This window comes from Amia ocellicauda, chromosome 10 (assembly GCF_036373705.1).
Source record: "Amia ocellicauda isolate fAmiCal2 chromosome 10, fAmiCal2.hap1, whole genome shotgun sequence".
Taxonomy (NCBI): Eukaryota; Metazoa; Chordata; class Actinopteri; order Amiiformes; family Amiidae; genus Amia; species Amia ocellicauda.
In genome coordinates, this window is record NC_089859.1 from 30,398,917 (window position 1) to 30,424,995 (window position 26,079).

At 37.8% G+C, this 26,079-nt stretch overlaps 1 protein-coding gene across 2 annotated transcripts in view; it reads right to left on the reverse strand.

Moving 5' to 3' along the window:
* The window catches only part of dtnbp1a (dystrobrevin binding protein 1a), a 97,353-nt gene extending 78,341 nt beyond the window's left edge, over positions 1 to 19,012 (reverse strand). The window contains exons 1-4 of one of the 2 annotated variants that reach the window (XM_066715876.1): positions 18,783 to 19,012; positions 16,587 to 16,640; positions 15,835 to 15,885; positions 6,246 to 6,306 (exon numbers count right to left, since the gene is read on the reverse strand). In XM_066715876.1, the coding sequence (XP_066571973.1) occupies positions 6,246 to 6,306; positions 15,835 to 15,885; positions 16,587 to 16,640; positions 18,783 to 18,838 (222 nt within the window). In that variant the 5' untranslated portion in view covers positions 18,839 to 19,012. Of the gene's footprint in view, positions 1 to 6,245; positions 6,307 to 15,834; positions 15,886 to 16,586; positions 16,641 to 18,654 lie in introns of both variants that reach the window. The other variant, XM_066715877.1, reaches the window with a different exon arrangement.
* Positions 19,013 to 26,079: the final 7,067 nt, after the last annotated feature.

Below are 26,079 nucleotides of genomic sequence, written 5' to 3' on the forward strand. Positions count from 1 at the left end.
AAAATCTAACCAAGATAAGTGTCCTGGTGAGTAAGCTCAGTAAAAACAGACAGCCAACACTACTACTATTTGTATCTGCTGTAATTCAAATTAGATTAGCTCTTTCAGATGTAAGTCAAAGAGAACTTATACAGCAACCTGTTGGTTTCATATGAAATGTGAACAACATTGCACTATATCCTACCAGGTTCAAATCTGTACACAAATGGAGGACTTTTCTCCTTCTGAGCACACCAAACCGCTAAGTTATCATCACAGGTCATCCTAATCAAGGAGACAATTGTCATCATTTTGGCTCTGTATGTCACCACAATGGATTTGAAAGGAAACAATCAAGATGTGTAGACATTCATCTTTAATTTGAGGGTAGTTAAATCCAAATTGTCAAAAGTATTTGGACAAACTAACATAATCATAAATTAAATTGTGAGTTTCAATACTTTGTTGCAAATCCTTTGCAGTCAACGACTGCCTGAAATCTGGAACCCATAGACATCACCAGATGCTGGGTTTCTTCCCTGGTGATGCTCTGACAGGCCTGTACTGCAGCTGTCTTTGGTTTCAGATATTTCAAATACTATGTAGAGAGTTGTGACCATAAGATCAGCTCCAGCTGAAAAGTAACATCACAGAGATGTTTAAAAAAAAAAAATCATAGACACTATCACAGAGCAGAATAGACATTACACCTGTTTTAATCTTATTCTACAGAGTTTATGCCTTAGTTAATGACCCTGAAAAAAGTGTAGAATTGAGAACAAGGGCAGTAATGTTCAGATTAGTGCTCATCTTGATACTGTGGACAGTTCTGGGCTCCACACTTCAAGAAAGATATCGCTGCTCTAGAGGCAGTTCAGAGGAGAGCAACCAGACTTATTCCAGGTCTGAAGGGAATGTCCTACTGAGAGACTGAGGAACTGAACATTTTTACCCTGGAACAGAGGAGACTATGTGGGGACTTGATTCAAGTCTTCAAAATCATGACAGGCATTGACCACCTCAAACCAGAGGAGCTTTTCCAGATCAGCAGGGACACACGCACCCGGGGACACAAATGGAAATTGGGCTTCAAGGCATTCAAGACAGAAAACAGGAGACACTCCCCAGCGATGTGGCTGAAGCCGACAATTTGGGAACATTCAAAAATAGACTGGATAGGATCCTTGGATCACTTAGTTACTAATGGACACCAAATGAGTGGATCAAATGGCCTCCTCTTCTTTGGAAACTTTCTTATGTTCTTATATTCTTAAAAGGTGAAGTACACAACAAGCATGGTAAAGACAATAATGCACAGAATAGGTTTGATCAAGAGATAGCAAAGCACAATAACAAACCAATTAACTTGCAATTAAACCTTGACAAAAGACTGGAAGGAATATGATTATATGAACCTATATTGCCAAGCTTCCATCTTCCAAGAAAATAATGCAAAGTCCTTCACAACAGCTTCCCCCTAGCAGCTGCTGAAATGTCACACTAATCTCGTTAGCTGTGGAACAGAATCTGTCCCTAACAGCACTGATCCACAGACAAGCATAAAGAGAATGACAGGCCTTATGAATCGCTTATCTGATGAAAAGCCTCCAGTGAAAGAGCAGGGTGAATCCTGCAGCCTGGAGGACACTCACTCACATCTAGGCTGTGCCACTTGCTGCCTTTGGCTGAGAGCTCCTGGCAAAGCCACAAAAGTGTGTGTGTGTGCGAGTCCTGAGACTGGGCGGGGAGATTCAGCCTTGGGGAATCCTTGGTTTTCTATGTAGGAGTGACTGTTCAGCAGGTACAGTGTCTGCAGGACCAAAACAGTGCCAGGGGTAGCTGTGTCCCACCTATATGTAACACCTGTTGTTCCTGTTAATAATACACCTTAAAGCATGTCTTTGAAGAATATGTAATTTGAGCATTCTTGTTTTATGCTTCTACAGGAGAGGACACTGCTGGATTACACTCTCTCGGACCTACCAGGCTAGGAGCTCAATTTTTGTTTCAATGTACTCTTTAATTTAATACTTTCATCCTCTTAAATAAATTAATACAATTTAAACATGAAATACAAAAAGGAGTAAGGACTTTAGGACTAGCTTAGAGAAGAACTGAATTACTAATGATCTATTCCCATAAGGGAAAATAATTGACAGATATATAGCCATATACATTTAATTAAACAAATTACAGTGCCTAGCGAAAGTATTCACCCCCCTTGGCATTTTTCCTATTTTGTTGCCTTAACCTGGAATTAAAATTGATTTTTTGGGGGTTTGTATCATTTGATTTACACAACATGCCTACCACTCTGAAGATGCAAAATATTTTTTATTGTGAAACAAACAAGAAATAAGACAAAGAAACTGAAAACTTGAGCATGCATTAACTATTCACCCCCCCCAAAGTCAATACTTTCTAGAGCCACCTTTTGCAGCAATTACAGCTGCAAGTCTCTTGGGGTATATCTCAATAAGCTTGGCATATCTAGCCAGTGGGATTTTGGCCCATTCTTCAAGGTAAAACTTCTCCAGCTCCTTCAAGTTGGATGGGTTCCGCTGGTGTACAGCAATCTTGATGTCATGCCACAAATCCTCAATTGGGCTTTGACTAGGTCATTACAAGACATTTAAATGTTTCCCCTTAAACCACTCGAGGGTTGCTTTAGCAGTATGCTTAGAGTCCTGCTGGAAGGTGAACCTCCTTCCCAGTCTCAAATCTCTGGCAGACTGAAATAGGTTTCCCTCAAGAATTTCCCTGTACACCGATCAACCACAAAATTATGACCACCTGCCTAATATTGATGTATAGGAAACAGAGCGTGTCGATTAGAGGAGTTGCTTCTAACTGGAGTGAGGTTGTTAGTGGAGTTCCACAGGGATCAGTACTAGGGCCTTTGCTTTTTCTAATCTATATTAATGATCTGGACTCTGGTATAGTTAGCAAACTTGTCAAATTTGCAGATGATACTAAAATAGGAGGCTCAGCAGATACAATCTTGGCAGCACAGACTATTCAGAGGGACTTGGATAATATTCAGTTGTGGGCCGACATCTGGCAGATTAAATTCAATGTGGACTAGTGCAAGGTATTACATGCAGGTAACAAAAATGTCCACTATAATTACACTACGGGAGGAATAGAACTAGATGAAGTAATGCATGAGAAAGATCTAGGAGTCTATGTGGACTCCTCACTTTCTCCATCCAAACAATGTGGGGAAGCAATAAAAAGGCAAACAGAATGTTAGGGTATATTGTCAGAAGTGTAGAATTGAGAACAAGGGCAGTGATGTTCAGACTGTACAATGCACTAGTTAGAGCTCATCTGGATACTGTGGACAGTTCTGGGCTCCACACTTCAAGAAGGATATCGCTGCTCTAGAGGCAGTTCAGAGGAGAGCAACCAGACTTATTCCAGGTCTGAAGGGAAAGTCCTACTGAGAGACTGAGGGAACTGAACCTTTTCACCCTGGAACAGAGGAGACTACGTGAGGACTTGATCCAAGTCTTCAAAATCATGAAGGCATCATCAAAGGCATCGACCACATCAAACCAAAGGAGCTTTTCCACACAGCAGGGACACACGCACCCGGGGACACAAATGGAAATTGGGCTTCAAGGCATTCAAAACGGAAAACAGGAGACACTTCTTCACACACAGAGTCGTCACAATCACCCAGGACCCTGTCGCCAGTTCACCGCTTTTCCTTCCTAGGACCACTTTTGATAGGTACTGACCACCGCAGACTGGGAACACCCCACAAGAGCTGCAGTTTTGGAGATGCTCTGACCCAGTTGTCTAGCAGTCACAATTTGTCCCTTGACAAAGTCGCTCAGATCCTTACGCTGCCCATTTTTCCTGCTTCAAACACATCAACTTTGAGGAGAAAATGTTCACTTGCTGCCTAATATATCCCACCCACTGACAGGTGCCATGTTAATGAGATTATCAGTGTTTTTCACTTCACCTGTCAGTGGTCATAATGTTATGGCTGACGGCTGTATTTAGCACCATCCATCATTCCTTCAATTCTGACCAGTTTCCAGGCCTTGCCGATGAAAAACATGAAAAACATGAAAAACATGGTGTTCTCGGGGTGATGAGATATTGGTTTTGCACCAGACATAGCGTTTTCTTTGATGGCCAAAAAGCTCAATTTTAGTATCATCTGACCAGAGTACCTTCTTCCATATGTTAAAGTGCTCCTATGGTTAGATATTCCAATCTCCGCTGTGGAGCTTTGCAGCTCCTTCAGGGTTATCTTTGGTCTCTTTGTTGCCTCTCTGATTAATGCCCTCCTTGCCTGGTCTGTGAGTTTTGGTGGGCAGCCCTCTCTTGGCAGGTTTGTTGTGGTGCCATATTCTTTCAATGTTTTAATAATGGATTTAATGATGCTCCGTAGGATGTTCAAAGTTTCAGATATTTCTTTTTATAACACAACACTGATCTGTACTTCTCCAAAACTTTGTCTCTGACCTGTTTGGAGAGCTCCTTGGTCTCCATGGTGCCGCTTGCTTGGTGGTTGCAGACTCTGGGGCCTTTCAGAACAGGTGTATATATACTGAGATCATGTGACAGATCATGTGACACTTAGATTGCACACAGGTGGACTTTATTTAACTAATGATGTGACTTCTGAAGGTAATTGGTTGCACCAAATCTTTTTTAGGGGCTTCATAGCAAAGGGGGTGAATACATATGCATGCACCACTTTTCCGTTTTTTATTTTTTAGATTTTTTTTAAAACAAGTTATTTTTTCCATTTCATTTCACCAATTTGGACTATTTTATATATGTCCATTACATGAAATCCAAATAAAAATCCATTTAAATTACAGGTTGTAATGCAAAATAGGAAAAACGGCAAGGGGGATGAATACTTTCGCAAGGCACTGTATATATTTATGTAAAGAAGTACGCTAATTATGGGATGTGAAATGCTGTCAATTGCAGAGAAATGACAGTGAGGTATACAAACAATAAAACAAACAATAAACACTATGTAAATAAATGTGATGATGTGTAGCACCCAGCAAGACTATTCCATTAATAACAATTAAGTAAAGTGGTTACTACAGGAAACTAGCTAGTCTTAACTAGCTCTTTAAATATAAATATTTAAAAACAGGCTCCAGGCAACATGGAACAGCACTTCAGTACAGCTAATCTGATGAAGTGAGTATAATATGTATATAAGCATATCGGGTTCTCCTTATTTATGTATTTACATTTATGACAGTTTTATTTCCACTGCACAAATAAGGCACACAGTATAGCAATAGGAAACTGGAAAATTGACAGGGAACTGTTAATTGACAGGGAAAATCAGCTAAACAGAATGATCAACAGACAATCACACACAATTACATCTATAGGATATTAAAACATGCAAAAATTTAATTTACCTGAAAACTGAAAAGAACAGACAGAAAGCATCTGGATTGTGTCTCTTTTGTGGAAAGGATTATTTTACCTCCCCTCATCACAGCGACCCTAATGAAGAGACTCCAACTGATTTCAGCTGGCGATCGAACAGGGTTAAGCTGTCCTCCTGGGCTAAATGGCTTGGCAACAAGTGCTAATTGGGTGTATAGATGCAAAGAGAATTCAGGCAGTTACCAGTGGGGGGCACTAATCAGTCTTTCTCCCTACCGCAGAGGAGAATAATCTGGATATGGAATTCCAAATGAAGGAGGAAATGGGAAAATGAAATTGACTTCATAATTGCATTCCTGAATACATGGTAAAAGAGAAATCAATCTGTCAATACAATCCTGTTTTAGCAAAGCATTCCCTGATAACCTCACTAAACATGAGGTATAGCCACAACCACACTTTGTTGCAGTCAAGGGAGAATTAAGAGGTACAGAAAGAAAAAAGATTCTGTGCCACGAAATCTCCTTTAGTCAATTTGTTACCTGCAAGTCAGGGGTTCCAGAAATAATAGATCATTAATTGGTTCAGAAGAAATTAGGAGTTTTTACAGGTATTAGATTCCAGACATGCATTCTAAATCTAAGCACGTCTGCCTTTAAAGATGTACTCCTATAAAGACGTCTCCAAAAATATCTGTTGACTTATTTGTATCTGGTTGAGTAATTATTAATGTTTGTTACTGCATTTACTTGAAACAATAATTAGCATTGTCATGCAAGCAAAGCTCCTGTTTAGACATGGAATTTATTTATTTATGTATTGTTTTCATTAACAAAGACAGACAATACAATAAAACATCAACTCCATTATGTAAAAGGCCTCACCTCGCCAGCTTTAGCATAATCCTTGGCTCGCTTGTGTAGGGTCACCCAGGTCTCTTCATATCTAGCAAATAAAGTACAATTACGTAACTAAGGAGAGCAGAAAGAAACAGGATAAGAAATATACCTGAATACAACACAAATGATGGAGGCATTCAATTGAGCAAGTCAGGGCTCTTACAACTACAAAATACCCCATAGTAACCAGACAAAAGCATGAGACAACCACATATTTTGTTTGCATCATTGTAGAAACAAAAACACAATAACTGGAAAAAACCAAGCTTATTGAGTATTTGCATAATCTTTAATAATTATAACAGCACTAGACAGTGTTTCAGGAGGGATCATTTTGCTTCCAGTGGTTCAGTATCAATGTGATCAGTTTAATTTTGGTAGAAGTTTAAATAAGAACAACTCTGCAGTAGGAGATTTGGATCAACTTAGTGTTAACAAAGAACTGCTTAAGTACTATGGAATAATGTAGACTATGGACTTCATAGACAGGAATGTTTGAAGACACAGCAGGCAGTGTATATTTCAGTCTAGTGAGTGTGAGAGGTGAGCTAACTGAATTCATTACACTGTTTGTGTGGATCACTATGCCATGCTTCAAAAATCATTAAAAAAAAAAACAACGTTCAGAGTCACATTTAAAAAACATCTCACAGACACCTCTGAATATTGCACTATATTGCTAGGAACAAAAGTAAAAAACAGATTCAGCTGAATAACACGCAGTAAAAAAAAAAAAAATTGTATATGTGTATAGATGGGTCTCATGGGTTCTTTTTTGAAATACGTTATGTGAAGTTCCTGAAATCCTAACCTTCACACATCGTATGAAGAGCTGCTGTCCATAGCAACGGCAAACTAATCAGTTTAAAGGCAGCAAACATAGGATTATGCTGCAGAGTTAACAAAGCCAAAAGACTAAAAAAAAATAAAAAAAAATCAATACACAGTGAGCATTCTCCTAGGCAAGTCTGTTATCATCAGCTTTCTCAGAGAGCAGTAGTATCGTACAATGTCCTTTCACTTTCCCTCCTTTGTAGGAGTCTCTCTTCGTTAAAGCCCTTTTGGCAACACTCGTGCTTTGAAGTGCATCTGTGATTGGACTCACAAGAACTATGCATTAATACAATACTGTAACAACCATAAAATCACTCTATCCATCTGGCAAACAAGGAATGACAGCTACAGTTATTTATGAACACGGTAAAATCTCAGGGAGCTTGGAAAGTACTGTCCCACAGTAAACAACCCCCTAAACCAAGAATCCAGATTCACAGCAATCATTTGAGACTTTAACAACTGCTCACATCTTTATAGCTGCTTGGCTTTCACAGAGGGTTAAGAGCTAGGTATTACAAATGTGAATTTCTCAGTTTGTGGTGCTGTACACACAGAATTTTAATAAAGTTGGACATCTGTGGATAGCTATATCAACACAAGTACAGTGAAAATGTCATTTCCCCATGAAAGGATGACACATAGCCATTTATTTAATCTTCTACATTATTTATAATTCAATTAGAGTAACCTGTCCAACTCAGGAGGGCCTCACTCCTGTTTCACCTGAGTTTTCAAGTATTTAATCTGTCTGAATATTTGACTGAATAAACACATTGAACTTCTCTTCTGGGTTCAGAGAACTTTGCTGGCAATTCACCTTGACTTAAATTATATTTAAAATGATCAGCAGTAAAATACTATGAAAACAAGTCTGATCTGCATGAACCACGAGGTTGGAAAATGCATGCTATTCCAGAGATAATTTCTCCACAAAATTAAATACATGTTTTGATTTTTTTTTTTGGTCCTGAAAGATTGTATGGTATTGTGCATATGTACGTGGTGTATGTAATGGATCTTAAAATTGATATAATTCACAAGAATTTTGAATGTTTTGGAGCTAGCTGAAAGCTTGGCAGAAATTCTCTCTCGTTATGTTATTTGCCCAATCGGTTATGTAATCGGAAACCATAACAGTATCCTCTTCTGCTAAGAGGTCACTCGTGCCAGTTGAGTTGCAGCTGAGCACTCGGTATATTATGTCCACAGAGAAAGCAATTCCATAAAACCTCAGGTTATAGATATGAAGCTTAATGTAGTCATCACAGTGGAATGCAGTGAACAGATACAAGCCATCAGAAAAAGCAGTTAGGCCTATACCTCTCTGAACATAATCAGATCACTTCAAAGTTCTTCATGAAATTAAATATTTCAAAGTCTATTTATCTGTTCTCTGAAAATCATATGAAATCTTTATGAAGCCCAGAAACATCACAAAAAGGGAACATTTGTAATTTTCAATCATGTGGAAAACTGCATACCTTTCTATCATTAGCAGTAATAGTGAGCATTTTAAAGTAAGTTTTAAGCAGTAATAGAGGAAGAGGAGTTATGGACCTTTAGTAGAGTCAGTCTGAGGACACAATTCTGTATTTGGGAAAAAAAAATGGATGACAACATTAATATTTAAAATTTGAATTGTAGTGAATTTAGTGTATTTCAACACAGGAGAACTTTCCAAAATGTTTTTATAACTACAGGTATAATACAAGCAACCTTATTTGCTTGTTAATTTTGTTGCAAACAGTGACACCTCACCAATCTCCTCCTCCAAACATACAATCTCAATGACTCACCTAATGTACTTGAAACTTAAAGTAATTACATATACAGTATATGTGTATACACACTGGAAAAAAAAATACAAACGTAACATAAGTATTGGTCCATGTTTCATGAGCTGAAATTATAGATTACAAACATTTTCCATACACACAGAAAGCATATTTCTCTCACATTTTGTGAACAAATTTGTTTAAATCCCTGTTAGTGAGCAGGATTTGCGGGAAACCCTGCATGTTTATATTTTTGTTCAGTGTGTATATACAAGTAGTAGACTTGTAGAAGCATATCTATAAATAGATACCTACAGAACTGCAAAATAAGTGTATTGCTGTTCTGGAAACATTTGTTGAAAATTATCCTGCACTGTTATTACACGATACTCTTTGATTTCCATTTCCTCAGTTTACACACTGCAATTTTCAATAAATCTGTAAAAAAATTAATCAGTTGGTGGGACTTTTTTTTTTTTTTTTTTTGGTGTGCTTTGCCATGTTCTGCCAAATATCAGTACTGCTGAGCTCAACACAACCTGACTGAAAAAAATTAACCCAGCATTCTCTACACAATCAAACTTATTTTACTTATTAAGAACAATCACTTATCTCCCCAGGAGGAACTCACTCTCTTTCCTAGATGAAGGATTCATGGTTTCATTACTATTTTTAATCAATACTTCATGTAATAGTACATATATTTGTGTATATGTCTTCATTTTGCAGAAAGAAAATGGAAGAAAAGACATTTTGAACAGATAACTAACAAAATCTTATTTTCAATCCAGCTAGATTCGTAGGGGGCAGGTCAAATGTCCTAAAGGGATGTAAAGGATCTCATTATAAGGCACAAAACTCCACAGCACGGTAGCACTGAAGTGCCTATTGTTCTAATTTGAACTACCCTTTAGCTGCCCATAAATAGAATAAAGCATTGTATGTTGTGCTTGATGTTAATTTACTCTAATTAGGACTAAACTTACATAATGTTTTTTCTTGGTCTCACGGTACTGTTGTTGAAATGTGTATACTTTGTGACAAGTATAAATCACCCAGGGTAAGGGAATCTGCTAATAAGTACTAATAATAATAATCTAAATATATTTTGAAGTCGTGGGGAATTAAAAAACAAAACAAAAAACTTTTGTAAGAAAATGCATCTATCTTGGGCATGTAACAACAGGCCCCCCACACTGACAGGCATGAACAAGCAGACCTACATGGGAGGACAAGAAGAAACATGTAGACATGCCTTCAAGGCAAGCAACTGCATGCCGATCCGCCATTGAGACAGGTTACAACATGAATGCCAGCGTTCAGACAAGTTTCAGCATTCGCCTGAACATCTCAGGCAGGGCAGCTTTCCCGTTTGAAATTCTCAGGCAGGTAGTAACACGCCGAGGAGACTCCCATGTGGGCCGAGACACTCAGACAGCTCAGTCAGAGAAATACAACACACCAGCTGGTACCCAGTTTACAGCTTCACTAAACACAACCCTATACTTTGTACATGAGTATAAACCTTTTACAAAATAGGCCTAACCCCAAAGGACAGCTGTGAAGCCAGAGCCCATTATTTCAGCATAGGGCTGTGCGATATGACGATAGAAAAATGTCTATCGTTTCATATTATGCTATACCATTTATATCGTGGTGTCGCAAATCGCAATCTTTACGGCAGTATTTTTCATCATTAGGACGTTTTGCGTTCCTCCCGGTTCTTCCACACGTGTCGGATGCGGCTGAAATGAGCATCAGAAACACAGACAGACATGAGGAGAGAGACCTGACACACAATAACCAACACAACCAAGACATACTTTAGTGGGCTCTCGTCGCCGGGCTGAACTCGATCTGCAAGCACCCCCACCCCCGATAATTTAGACTGATATCATTTGTATAAAATTAATAATAACGTTTGTTTGCATTTTAATTAATTGGAAAGCAATGCAAACACATGCAGAAAGTATCATTTTATTTTTATTAAGATGGTGAAGTGGTTCAACATTAACTCTGTGTAGCAGATGTTAATGCGCCACTATAAACCCGGCTGTGCTAAATCTCTCTGAATCTGTACCTTTACAGCGCATGTGTTGCGTGATCACTATTACTTGTGTTATTGTTGTTATGTGACAGTAAATCATAATGTGTATATGTATGTATGCGCTCTGAGGAAGATAAGTCGAAACGCGTAAGCATTATGATGTTCACTTTTTCTCTAATAAATAATTTTTGAGACATCGGTGAAAATGGACTGTTTTTAGACGGGAGCTGCTGTACCATAATTGTTCTATATAAAATCCCTGGGATAAGGCACCCCGCATTTAAGATTTATTAAAACTATTATAACGCCAGCTATTTGTAAACAAATGTGTGTGTGTGTGTGTGTGTGTGTGTGTGTGTGTGTGTGTGTGTGTGTGTGTGTGTGTGTGTATGTATATATATCCCATAACAACATAATAACACACATAATAGTAATCACACAACACTTGCAGAATGTGTTGCATTCTGCATATATTTACCATGACAGACTGCATGTAGTATCTGTTAGTTTTGCTTATTGGAGGATTAACGAAATACTTGCAGTTTGAATGTCTTTGGTCTTATTTTGTGGCTTGATTGGATAAAGAAATAGAGATATATGTTGTGTATCACCCAAACTCCTAAAAATATCGAGATATTATTTTTAAGTCATATCGCCCAGCCCTATTTCAGCATTATGTATTTCAGTGAATTAGATGGAGGCCTAGACCAAATAAGAATTAAACCTACTGATGAACCACAACTGATCAATCTGTGCCCAATCACTTTATGTATTTTTGACTTCTGGTAGTAAATAAAACATTGATTTGTTAGAGATTAGGGGCTTTTGAGCAGATATGCAGGAACGTAAAAGTTTGGATTTTGTCTAGGCCGAGGCTGCATTTTCTTAGAATATATCACAGATGTTAAAGGATAAGTAAAATGGGGTAGATTTAACTCAATAAAAAAGATACCAATCGCTAATTTTACAGAATAGTTATATTCTTCTTCTTACAAACAGAAGAGCACTACTGATATGGAGAAAATAAACAAAATAATTCCTGGTGTCATCCTTTTTATTTCCTTCAAGAATTTGAGCCACAGACAGGAAATAAATATCTCTATGACACATTCTATCTTCTGCAGAACAACAATTGTTTCCTAAAAAATGCAGTAGGTGGCACCACTAGTATGACCAAAGTCCAATTTGTACTGGAAATCCAACTACACAGCTATAATTCCTATGTAATGATATGAGCAAAAAATTCAGAGGGAAGTAAATTCTACTTTAGCCCTTTACAATCGTGTGCTACTTTTTGGCCGCCCGGGTCAACAGATAAATATCTATATCCACTATATTCAAAGTGATCGCTAGTTTAGAAAATGAATAAATAGATTTTATCTGAAAACTTGCCAGTGTAAATTGCACAAAATAATTTAACTGAAATGCATCTTCCTTATTGAATAGAATTCAGAAAAGACTCACTATTTTTCTTCTTTCTAGAACTAACACTGGCGGACCAGACCATTTTTTTCGATAATCTACTTGTTTCTGTAGGGATATCATAGCTTGAGGAACAGGGAGTTTTGAATTATGTTTTTACCAATACCCCTGACTTTAGGCAGTTCAAAGTACTGCATATTATAATATCGTTGTTGTGTTGGAGACGCTGTGACAACAAAATGCATGATTTGGACTCTTAAAGTTTACAGATCATGGTAATGTAAATCATTTTTATATATGCTATATTTATTTTGTTTTAATTTATTTTGCTGTGCTACTCAACTAATGACCACATCACTTTCAGTACCCTTACTGTTAAAGTAACATTCAGTACATCATACTTCTTGCCTATGAGAAAGGTCAACCTCATGTTTCTCCTTGTCCAATCTATTAACTTTAGTGCCATTTCCACTAGTCCAAGAGGGTTCACTCAGAGCTATTGACAATCTGTGGCAGTGGATAATTATTCCTCATCTCAGAGGACACATTTACTTCAATACCGAAGGCGGTGTTTAATGAAAGTAAACAACAATAACTCAAATTATTGTTTAAGGGTCACTTGTGCTGCACCTTGCCAGCAGGCTCAATATATGCTGTGCTGGTAAGACATGAACTGAAGGTCACAAGCCAGAGCAGAGATTTATATTTGGTTGGAGGCTCTGGCACTTGCACAGTGAAGAAACATGATCTGGATGTGGTAGGCCTTTCTAAATACCATGGACCCTGAAAACCAGACTGCAGAAAACCATTTGACTACAGTAAAACTCTGTATTTTATACAGTCATATATTATGTTTAATGGTGATGATGCTATTTCTAAAATAGATGATACATTAGTCAGGGTTGGGGTCAATTCAAATGAAATTGAAATTCATGGTTTAATTCCATCTCAAATCTTATACTTATACAATTTAAATTCTTAATGATTCTTGTAATTCAAATTCATGAATTGGAATTGTGATTCTTCTAATTGGAAATGTGAATGTTTCAGCCTTTGGGATTGGAATTTAATTGGAATTTAAACATTTTAAGCTGGAATTGAATTTGTAATTGTCAATATCTCATTGGAAATGCTTTTAATGTGCCTTGTTTTAATCATTTTACCCTTTCTAATCCATTATGAATCCTCTAGAATTATGTATTAGCTGTTCTTAAACTATTTTATTTTGTAATAATTGTGTTTTCATCACACTTTTTAATGATTTAGACAATATAATGTTTACAAGACAATGTTTTATAATTAAAGTTACAGGTAAATGCCTCTCAGCAGCTTCTCAGGTTAATTTTTCCTGGCCTTCTAGAGGAATTTCTATTATCTGAATCTCAGCCAATGAGTTCCTCATCCACCTAACAGACACTCATACAAGACAGTGTCCTAGTCCTGCCCTCTTGTTGGGAAGGATATATCCCAAGAACCATCTCAATTACCCACTGTTCTAATACTTACTATATAAGGACCTACCTCACTCTCCTTGTTTGTTGGGTAGAAGGATTGTGGTGGTGTTAACATATAATTTTTGTAAGGATTGCTTGTATTTTTGACTTGGACTGTTACTGAGAACCCCGATTTTGTGATTGAATCTGGACTGGCTGAGGACCCACTGCCTACCCATTTGGACAAACACTTTCACAATGTCAGATAATCCTCTGGTGTTTGATCACTTTGAAAACTTAAGTGATGGTAACAAAGAAGGAAATCGTTAAGGATTAAGGAATTGGTGTGGGAGAAATATCGTATTGGAATTGATCTGAATATGAAATAGAGATTAACTGAATTGAAAAGGAATTTGGGAAAATGTTTTGGATAATAAATTGATTTGATGGAATTTAAAGGGATAAAGAATTGAATTGGAATTAAATTAGTGGAATTCACCCCAACCCTGACATCAGTTATCAAATTTTAAGTGAGAAAAATACCTACACATTTCCTACTAATGCCTAAGCCTAAGAACACCAATCATTATATTGAGTGATTAATGAAAATGTCCTGAAAACATTTCTGAATGCATGGGAAATGCTTAACTAGGTTTGGATTCAGGATTAGGTAACCTGTTTGATTATTTAGTCTTAACTTAACACTCATATACTGTCAACCTTTGTCAAATAGCCTCTGTTCATATTTTACTAAAAAGCTCTTCCCCAAATCTTTTTGTCTTCATTTAGAGTTATGGACACATGCAGTCTGAAAATCTGCGGATGTAATAAATCAGCAATGCAATTAACAGCTTGATGCGTTTGTCATATGGCTTTTAATTGGCTAGACAAAATTCTTCACAAAGCTGTCATGCCATTAATTAGTCCATGTTCTTTGCAGCAAAGGAACTCTTCAGCATTGGTCTACAGTGTTACTGTTGCAAAACTGATATGTTTATTCTCCACGCAAAGTAATTGAATTGGGCTCCAAATGAAAGATAAACCAAGCTGCTCAAAATCACACCTCCATTTTAGAAATGTTCAACTAATTTAAATGAAATAGGTTCCATCTGTGGGAAACTGGAATGCACAAAATTAGACCATTCATTGGTGAGCACACAGACTTGATTAATCTACCTAGAACGGTTTATGTCCTAATCCATTTACATTAAAATTAAATGGGTGTTTGTGATTGGCATTATATATATATATATATATATATACACATATATATATTTCCAGGGGTTGTTGTCTGTCAAATATCAACGTATTGAATTGCCCCTTGACATATTTGTTTATGTGTTCTTCTCAGTTTCAACTTCTGTCATCTAAAGCATTCACACTGGGAAGCTACTGCACTGGAAATTTGAGCAATAAAACCGATTACTGTCAGGCAGGACAGAACAAGCCTCCAAATTGGCAGCTACATGTAAGGCACTGCACTGTGTAATTCTGATGAAGAATTCTTAAGGGACTCTGCATCAATGATGCTAATACTGCTTGAGTTTTAACAGGCTGTCAAAAAGAGAGCTATAAGGGAGGAAATTGTGTCATATAATCAGTTTTCTGGAAGAACTTGTACATTCTTGCAAGATGCAGATGGCATTTGTCTAAATAGAATGGTGCATGCCAACAATAGAGTCCTAGTGTTCAATTTTGTGTACATAGTATTGTTTGTACTTGCGATTCTTTATTGCTTCTGGTTTGATTACTTTGCTATGCCAACTAGTTACAAATAATAAGACAATAAGAGATACTTTTATAAGAAATAAGAATACAAATTAGGTTATGCTAAATGGAGGTGTTAATTATTGGAAACAGTAGATAGGTGAATTAATTAAACAAATATATGGCATTGTCATCATTACTTCTCATTAGTCATTATGTTGTGCATGTTAATAAAAACTGGACATGGGACAGAAAATGATAGAGCATTCCTGTTTGGAAATGAAATAAAGGAAGCTCATAATCCTAGTTTATTTTGATTTAATGCAAATCACCTTAAATTATTAAAAACATACCGGTTTAGAAGCTCCACACCTGCAGAAAACTGTGGCAGATGATCCACTCTCCTAACAAAAATAAAAAAACAAGAAAATTGAGAGGCCAAAGTCAATATAAATCTTATTTTATAAACTTCAATTAGAAGATTACACAAGTTATTCATAATTAAGCAAATAATTAAGGTAATGCTTGATAATGATCTCTTGGAAGATTCTGATAACATTCCAAAAAATAAAGTTCTCAGGGTACTACATTAAAACTTCTCATTGTCTGGATTATGTCCAGGACAACTGCATAATGTCCAGATGGACCGAGAATTGTATAACTCATTCTTCACAGAAACTAGCTCACAAAGTATTGGTTACCCTACAGAGACAAACAATCATTTGTTTGCATGATATGCCATGAATTGAAACACAGCCTAATACACCCTACTTCTTTCCACAAAAGCTGTACAACTTGGGTGGATGTGCATGTTATCTGATAAATAATGTTGTATGCTTTTTAATTACTTTTTTCTTTGCCAAAATGTAATCTTTATTTATTTTTTACTCTGAAGAGGGATTTTGATATTTAAAAATGATAGCCACATCTTCTACTCAAGTTTCATGATTTGTCCAGATCACTATAAAGTGGTAATACTATTTAAAAGTCAGTATGTTTCATTTTAAAAATCCAAAAAGGGGATGTAAAACTGAAGTTGTAAACAGTCTGCAGTCAGTAGTGACAATTCAAGACCTGCACAAAACATAACCGATTGATACCTTACCTCTGCTTCTTCATGCCTTTTGCTTCCTTCGACTTGTCACTCAGTGTCTTGATCCTGAAATGGTTCAAAACATTTTGAGATTATCATTGCCATGTGAATTCTCTGATCTGACAGGAGTTAATTAAGCGTTGTGAAGTAAAATTATACAGGCCGACCTACCCCCTAAATTTATATGTCTAAGTCTGCAGCACTATTCTAAATTCGTATGAAACAAACATTTAGATTCCAGTTGTGTTTCCATATTTCATCTGAAGATCTTTTAAAACATGTAAGCCATATGTATGACTTCGCCTGTGTGCTATCCCTAACAGAAAGCAACTTCTAATCTCTTACGAATCATATTATGTAAATAAAGAGGACTGTACATGAGGAATGCCCTTACAAGCACCCCAATATCTAAAATAGGAGATATGACATTATTATGGACATGAGTTTTGTAGCATTTTAATTACAACAAATATTTTAAGAGTTTTTTACTCTTTTAATTTAATAGTTCCTCCTGTTCACCAGTCACACACTTACAGCAAAGTATAAAATATATTTTCTTTACTAATGCACTGCTTGCTATCTGATATGCCAGGGCATGCTTTGACAAGGGAAAGCTTTGGTCTTTACACTTAATTGGAACTGACAGCTGTTATTAAGACAGCCCTTCATGGTAATTAATAATCTGATGATGTACTGTAACTGTTACTTTTAATGGACATGAAGAACATGAAGCATTTGCCTGTTTCAGCAGGAGAAATGTGTAACATTTATAGACAGTCAAAGCCTATCAATTGCAGTTATAACTGCCGTGTCATAACCAAGCTTTCTGCAGAGACCCAAACTCTGCAGAAGTTTGACCACCCTGCTCAGTACCAGTTCTAGCATAAACCCACAGACAATGGAAATAATGTAATTTTTAATGGTTTATTTGGTACATGTTGTGAGATTTCCCCTCAGGATGGCATTTTCTAAGTCAGAACAAAGCATATATTAATGTATTTAAATGTAGCCATGTGTGCAATAGTAACTTGTGATGGGCATACACTCACAAAGGCCCTAGGAAGACAAGTTGGCCTGTTTTCAGAGACACGGTGTGAAAGACTAGATAGATAAGACATTTATCTTTTCAGCTCAGCTTTGGACTAGGGATTGAATATCTGCAAGAGAACAATAATAAACAAGTGCATGTTTTAAAATTGAATTATATGGGTTTGTTTTGTATTATTTAACAGAAGGGGACGTATGTGGCCAATTCCCTGTATAGTTCATGACAAGAAACTGTCATAAACAAATCTAGATCCCCCCTAACCAGTGATAGGTCCACCAAGCTAAAGTTGCCTCTGGTTTAAAACCTAGATCCAAATCACTTAGTTAACTTATTGATTACCCTCATTTGTCAACAATATACTCTTTGGCCACTGTTTACAGGAGGCTTCTGGACTGAAGTAGTGGGGCTTTGGAGGCCCAGCTGGGGGGCTGCCAAGACCACCAGTCCACAAAAACAAACCCAGCATAACTGGAGTGAAATGCACCCTTCGAAAAGCTGGTGTCTCCATGCGTCCTCTATGAAACTTAATATTAACAAAATGAAAGCAAAATAAAGTACGTTGGCATGCTTTAACGTGGTCCATCTTTGCAAATGCATCGTAATCAGAAAACTATGTGAAGCCCTTTCCCCCAGTCATCACATGACAGTCAGCTGCGAGAAATACCCGAGATTGTGCAAAATGTCAAAAGCGCTGCCTTTCAAGGATTTCAGAAGGACAAATCTAATAATAATACGTTGCGCCTACTTTTAATATAGTTTTTCGAAGAATACTTTGGGAAATATAAAGTCGAGACCGAGTACAATAAGTGCACTTGCCAAATACTTAGCTGCATTTCCTCATGCACGTTTGTAAACCGAAGCTGTGCAATATACATTGTGGTTGATACTCTCTTTCTCCTTATTTAAAAATAACGACCTGTTTTCCACTTTCGCCAAATGCTTCCTTGTACATGTTCCCCAAGAAATATGAAAATATAACACACCGAGCAGAGTAAAAGACAACATTTAAAGAAAGGTCGGTTACATGCTTACCATCTTCAGCATGCCTGCCTTGCGTTGTTGTATTTAAATGGTATTCGTGCGACAAACAGCCCCTCTTACAAACCCACGCAAATGCAAAACTTGCTAACACCCTTAACATTGCAAAACGAAACACCAACCCCGTCGTGAAGTCCTGCTGCACGGTCTGTAACCTCTCCCTGAAATTCTCAAACATCTTCAGGGTTGGTTCAGTGTGTGTGTGCTGGTTTTGTTATGTCTGAATGGTCATGACAGTTCCTCCACTTCTGGTACCGAAGCCGTGTCTCTCAGCTTGTCCCGTTTCAGACTCCACATCACGGGTCCATGTTGCGAGTCCGTACTGGCCCGGCCCCCTCCCGCAGCAGCGCGCCGACCTTCCGCGCTTCACTTCCTGCTTCCTGCACATGCGAGCCGACGCGCCGCTGTCATAGGTCGCCTCCGTGTTGCGCAGGCTGCCGCAGTTTCGTTGCTGATCCACCAATGGTGTCGGTGGGATTGTGCAGGTCTGCGCAGAGTTGCGTACATCTGCGCTAAAAACAACGGGACCGTAACCTCGTCACTGTTGAACGCCTGCGAGTTTGGACTTAATGGGTCAATCGCAACGACCTGAAGGCTGCGTACTAACTGCAGATAAAAATGGAGATGTAGTTATTAATAAAACACGGTGTACGTCAGTTATTTAACCAAAAACAAATAATAGGTGCTATATGCACAATTTGTCTCTTAGGTGATTCAGCAAATAATTCTGCAATTGTATGTATATGTAATAGTTACCACCATACATTTAAATATATTTAATTAATAAAACAGTATAATTACTAAAACATTTTTGTTCACTATACTGGCAAAAGAGTGTGTAGGCCTACCTGAACCATGATGCTTATCACAATATCACAATATCAGCCTGCCAGGTGGAGTCCATGTGAATTCCTCTGTTCAGTTCAACTCACCCAAATAATAAAGCTATTTCACTGTTATTTTTATTCAAAGCATCTTTACAATCAAGCCACGATATCTATGTGGGGTTTAAATATGAAAGCTGGTGGATTTTTGTGTTTTCTTCCCCCCTCACTATAGTTTTTCAACTGTTTAAACAAGTGAACTTATTATATTCAAGGTTTGTTTTTCTTCATACATTTTACTGGTTTACATTTTTCTCAACAAGTGGCTGCATTTAAAAACCACAACCTGTTGAATCAGTCTTCTACTTTCAATTAAAACAGTAAAAATGCACACACTTGACAATACAATATATGTGCAATCCAGCTTTGGCTTTAAGCATCATGACTTAACAACCTCATTTCATACTGCAAGTCAATTTACATTCATACTTAAATGCACACCTTCACAAGATGACATACAAAAAGACTATTAAATGCACCTGGTCAGCAGGTGAGGGTCAATGTCTTGAACTGAATGCGTGCTGGTATCAGGAGCCAGTGGAGGGAGCGGAGTAGTGGAGTAGAGTGTGAATCGGGGCAGAGAGAATACCAGACAAGCCGCAGAGTTCTGGATGAGCTGGAGCGGCGGGTATAGTTGCAGGCCGGCCGGTCAGGAGGGAGTTGCAGTAGTCCAGGCGGGAGAGGACCAGGGACTGGACGAGCAGCTGAGTTGAGTAGTCGGTGAGGAAGGGATGGATTTGGCGTATGTTGCTCAGGAAGAATCTACAGGTGTGTGTCAGCGTGGTGATGTGCTGAGTGAAGGGGGAGCGCAAGATTGAGGGTGACTCCTAGATTTTTAGTGGAAGAAGAAGGAGAGAGATTCCAAGGGGATTGAGATGGAGAGATCAGCAGAAGGTGATGAAGAGTGGGGAAAAACAGGAGATCTGATTTGGAGAGGTTGAGGTTGAGGTGGTGCGAGTGCATCCAGGTGGAGATAGCAGACAAACAGGAAGAGATGCGAGAGGGGATGAGAGGGTCAGAAGAGGGAAAAGACAGGAAGATCTGGGCATCATCAGCATAGAAGTGGTAGGAGAAACCATGGGATGTGATGAGGGGGCCCAGGGAGCGAGTGTAGAGAGAGAACAGGAGGGGGCCCAGGACGGAGCATTGGGGAACGCCTGTGAGGAGAGGTTGGAGGGTGGATGAGGAACCTCGCCATGTCACTTGGTAGGTCTGGTCGCTGAGGTAGGAGGAGAACCAGGTGAGAGCATTCCCAGAGATTCCAAGGTCAGAGAGGCAGGAGAGGAGGATGGAGTGATCAACGGTGTCAAATGCTGCAGAGAGATCAAGGAGGATGAGGACTGAGGAGAGGGATGCCGCCGAGCACAGCTGAGGGGGTCAGTGACTGCCAGGACAGTCATCTCAGTGGAGTGAGCTGTGCGGAAGCCAGATTGCAGAGGATCAATGAGTGAGTGTTGGGACAGAAAGTCAGAGAGCTGATGGTGGACCGCCCGCTCGAGATCTTTGAGAGGAAGGGGAGTAGGGAGACAGGGCAGTAGTTCTGAGGAGAGGTGGAGTCAAGGGTTGGATTCTTGAGGATGACAGCAGCTTGTTTAAATGCAGAGGGGAAACAGCCAGAGAGGAGTGAGGAGTTGAGGAGGGAGGAGATGAAGGGGAGAAGATCAGGAACGGTCGCTTGAAGGAGGCGAGAAGGGAAAGGGTCCAGGGCACACATTGTAGGTTTGTGACGTAGGAGAGAGGAAACTTCAGAGTCCAAGAGAGGTGAGAATGAAGAAAAGGAAGCTTGGTCAGTGGGAGGTTTATAGCCGACAATCTGGGCTTTTTAATAAAAATAGTCATTGTGAAAGAGTTGATTCCTGAAACGTGATTTTCTACAAAGTCATACATTCATATATTATTGTCATTATTTATTTTATTAGCAGATTTGCACCTGCTATAGCTCCTGTGTCTGCCTGTCCTGATCAGTTTCTAATGCTCAATCATGAAACTCCAGAAAAACTGTTCATGCAAATCTACAACTACTTAAAGTCCATTAAAGTGCATTTCATAAGCCCTTACTGTAAATGTACTGTTAATACTGCTATTGTTGATTTCCTGGCTGGTAGTGTTAAAATAATTGTTCAATTTTTGCCAAAAAAGGTTATTAATTTGGAGACAAGTGTGTGAAGAAAAATAACAACTACAATTGAAAACTGAACCGAATTGAAAATGTGTGGAATCGTTACACCCCTATTAGTGAGCAAACATTGAAGAGCTTTGTGGCAAAATGTCAAAAATTCCACACATGATTCAGGTTCTTGCTATGGATATACTCCTAGAGGGTATCATTTTCACGTAGTATACACAGTTTAATCTAAAACTAATTATGTCTTGTAATCCTAATGTTAAAAACTGTTTTTCCCCCAAATCGCGACATTTGACATTCCTGATTTATATCAAAACACAATATATCCATTTTCAAAATAGCACTGATCTCTGAAACGGTGAACATTCACACGATCACAATGAATACATCATTCAGCAATGTTGACAAAATATCAGAAAATATCACACATTACACACCCGTACTTTATAGCAATTTATTTTTTGTAAAGAGATGTTTCTGTAAAATACAGGGGACAGACTAAAACGAATGACAAAATGGAATGCCCATTGACTATAACGGGGAAAACAGGAGGACAGTCTATATCTCCAAATCCCACACAGGAATCCTAAAATCCTGAATATGCTTTCTTCAAAATAACCTCTTATATAAAATAAAAGTTGAATGACATGGAATGACAGCTGCTTTCTATGGAATGACATGCCTGGAATACTGAAAACACACTAAAAACATAATAGGATTATTTTCACACACACACACACACACACATACACACACATTGATTTACAAGCAGGTCCCACAGATACGTTGGATGTTGTATGGTTTGTTGAAAGGCAGGCTCCATGATACCACCTCCTGCATTGACAACAAAGAACCATGCCCTCTCTCATTTGATTGGTTCATTTACTTTCAAAACTAAACAAACCTTATCTGCAGCAAAACAATGCACAATACTTCATATTTTATTTAATAGAATCTATTGCTTTAAAATTAAAATGGAATAAAATATAAATTACTTATTGAATGTCAATTACTGTGAAGAAATAGATTAACAATATAATTTTCTGAAGTATGCAAAGCAAATACAAATATTCAGTTAATTATCATAATGCTCTCCATGTCTTATTGCTGTTAATTGCTTATTAATATTCTTTATTATTAGTATTTCTATGCAGACACATAGATATTAAGGGTGATGTACAATTGTTTCAAGATATCACATTATTTTACATACAGTTGCCCATTTACACAGTTTATTTTTTCAGATAAGGTTGAACTTGCAGTGAACATATATGTAGATAACGGAATATATATATATATATATATATATATATATATATATATATATATATATATATATATATATATATATATATATATATATATAGTCTATGGGCATTCTGTTTTGTCATTCGTTTTAGTCTGGCCCAAATACGGCCTCCCGTCCTGACCAGTGATGTCCCCCAAAATAACCTAACAATAAAGTTACATCAACATTTATTTGTGTTCAAGGTAAGCTGGTATTGTGATTTTATTTATTTATTTAAATATCAGCTACAGCCATTTAAATAATAATAATAACATAATAATAATAATAATAATAATAATAATAATAATAATAATAATAATAACTTTTAAATCAATAGAACTGTTCTTTTGTTATTGCATACCTCTGCACATACCACATACCTCTGGGGGGGTGGGGGTATAAAAAAATGAATGTTCAACATCAGAGAATGCTTCACATTGTTAGAAAGCTGAGAGTATCAGCAAACAGTGAAGAGCACCCATGGGATTAAAGAGAAGCACATGGATTTGGTGGCATTTTAAGGGTACCAGACAGGTTTGTCAGCTTAAGGCAGGGGTTCCCAAAGTGTGGCCCTCAAGGATGTTTGGTGTAGCCCCCCAAAACCAACCTAACCACCCCTTTTCTGAACCTTTACTATATTTTTACATTTTATGAACATTTTATGTTACAAATTGCAAATTTGGGGGAAATAATGAAACAACAATTGAAGTTCATAAATGCTCCCTAACCGAAATGTATAGGAAATAAAAAAGGTATGATTTGGGAAATATTTTTCTACTGCGGCCCCCCATCCCATGCAACCTCCAGAAATTGGCCCTCCATCACCAGACCTTGGGAACCCCTGGCTTAAGAGGTTACATTTTGTTAAACAAAACGATTCCATGATTTATGTTTAACTCCAATTGTTTACTTGTTCTATGCTTTAATTTCAGAGTACATTGAGACATTCAACTACATAAAATTCAATAAAAACTGGAACAATGGAGGTGTTCTAAAACTTTTGACTGGTAGTATATATATATATGTGTGTGTGTTGTATATATATGCTGTAACAACACATTCTTAAAAGTAACTATGTAACTTGTAATCCAAGTACTTTTTAAATGAGTTACTTTTTACTTTTTTATATCAGTACTTTCACTTCTACTTGAGTAAAATTTCATCAAAGTAACAGTACTTCTACTTGAGTTGGATTTTTCAGTACTCTTTCCACCTCTGTACATGTTAGCTATGAAATATCACACACTGAAGCTTCTCATGCATTACAATCAGGTATTCTGCATCCTGCTTTTGCCGGCGCAAGCATTTTGTTAATGTGACAAATCTCACACATTGACGTTTTGAAAACTTCAGAGCAACAATTAACACATCATGAAATCAAACACCAAACCATATAAACCAGCAACTCAACAAGAGATGCTAAAAATGAAACATATCAAAGAGAGGTGGAATTGTTCACTACTATTATGCCTAAAAAATAAACCCACACACGCCTTTATCAAAACACAGTAAACTCCGAACAAACCCAACAACAGGAAGAAGGCTCACAAATTCATCTGCAGGTGACCTTCCTAGACCCCACATCACACCCCCCCTCACCATTGGGAACATGTCCAGTTGGTGGACTACTTTATAATATGTGAACTGCAGTCTGGACTCTAGAGGCCACCAGCACTCTGATCGTCGCCCCAGCATCCCCAGTGTGAGGCCTTCTCTCCTGTTCTTCCTTCTCTTGATGATGGCCAGCTTGGCTTGGCCCAGGAGGAAGTTGGCCAGCTGCACTGAGTGGGTCTTATTCTTGAAGTGCTTTATCCCGAAAATAAAAACAGTGTCAAGAGAGCAGTACACCCAGGCCAGCAAACAACTGCTTAACAGCAACAAACAGAAGCCGCAGCCCAGGACATGTTGTAAAGCAGAGAAACACTGCCGTGGCTCCCTTAGCTCCTGTTGGAACAGAGAATCCTGTGGACCTTCAAGGAATTTAAGCAGGGGGCTTTTGTTATATGGGCCAAAGGCTGGCATGGTGGTGGCTGACGGCTGCACAAAGAGCGATGTTGCAAAACACAGGTTTATGTTCCAAAACACAGGTGAGCTCACCTGTGGCCCTTTCATTCATGCCACAGTTCTGATTACTCATTGACCAATTCAGTTTAATAGTGTTTGCACCTTGAGGACAGTGTGTTTATAGTGTTGAGTTTTATTGATTGGAGTTTGGTATATTGATTGGCAGTGCTTTCTTAATGAACACATGAGGTGTCACTGGTGAAGGTTGGTGTAGCGACTTGTGTGGTGGGTTTAGCAAAAACGGTTTAATGAATCTGAAATGTGTGTGAAAACCAGGGAACAATGCTTATACTTTTGTTGAAATAGTCTTTCTTTTGGGACCTAAACTCATGGTTTGGGATATTGTGTTCACAGAACGAATTTCACCGATTGTGAAAAACTGTTATCGGGATTATGATGCAGGGAGAAGTCATACATTTTTGTTATTGTCGCAATTGTGCTGCTCAAAGAAGCAAGGCAACTAGACAAAACAGCAGACATATGGAAATTAACATCTTTATTTCTTATAATACCATATTTTTAAGTGCTCTAATATGTTTTATCATACTTCTTGCCTTACTAGTACTGGTATTATTTTGATTTCCCCTATGCTCCCTTACCCTTAGCCCTTGACTGTGACCTAACATCTTGTCCAGACTTAGCTTTTACAATCCAGGATGTAAGACCTAATTTATTGTATTCACTTGTAAATTGGAATTTGTAAAATGTATTATTCTTTGAATTGCATTGTATTATGTTAATCTGAATTAGTAATGTTTGATGCCTTGTACTGAACTGTATTTGTGCAATTTGTAATGTGCTTATATTTTGTAAGTTGCCCTGGATAAGGGCGTCTGCCAAGAAATACATAAATAAATAATAATAATAATGTTTTAGAAATATTGTTTCGATATATATCCCAGGTTCTACTTTGAAAATGTGGTCACCCTATCTATGTACACAGTACAGTAATACAGCACAGTATTACATCATTAAGCTCAGTGACATCATGAAAATGGAATCCGGAGCTGTTGTGCGGTAACCTAGCAACCTAGGATGTAAGGCTGTAGTTCTGACTA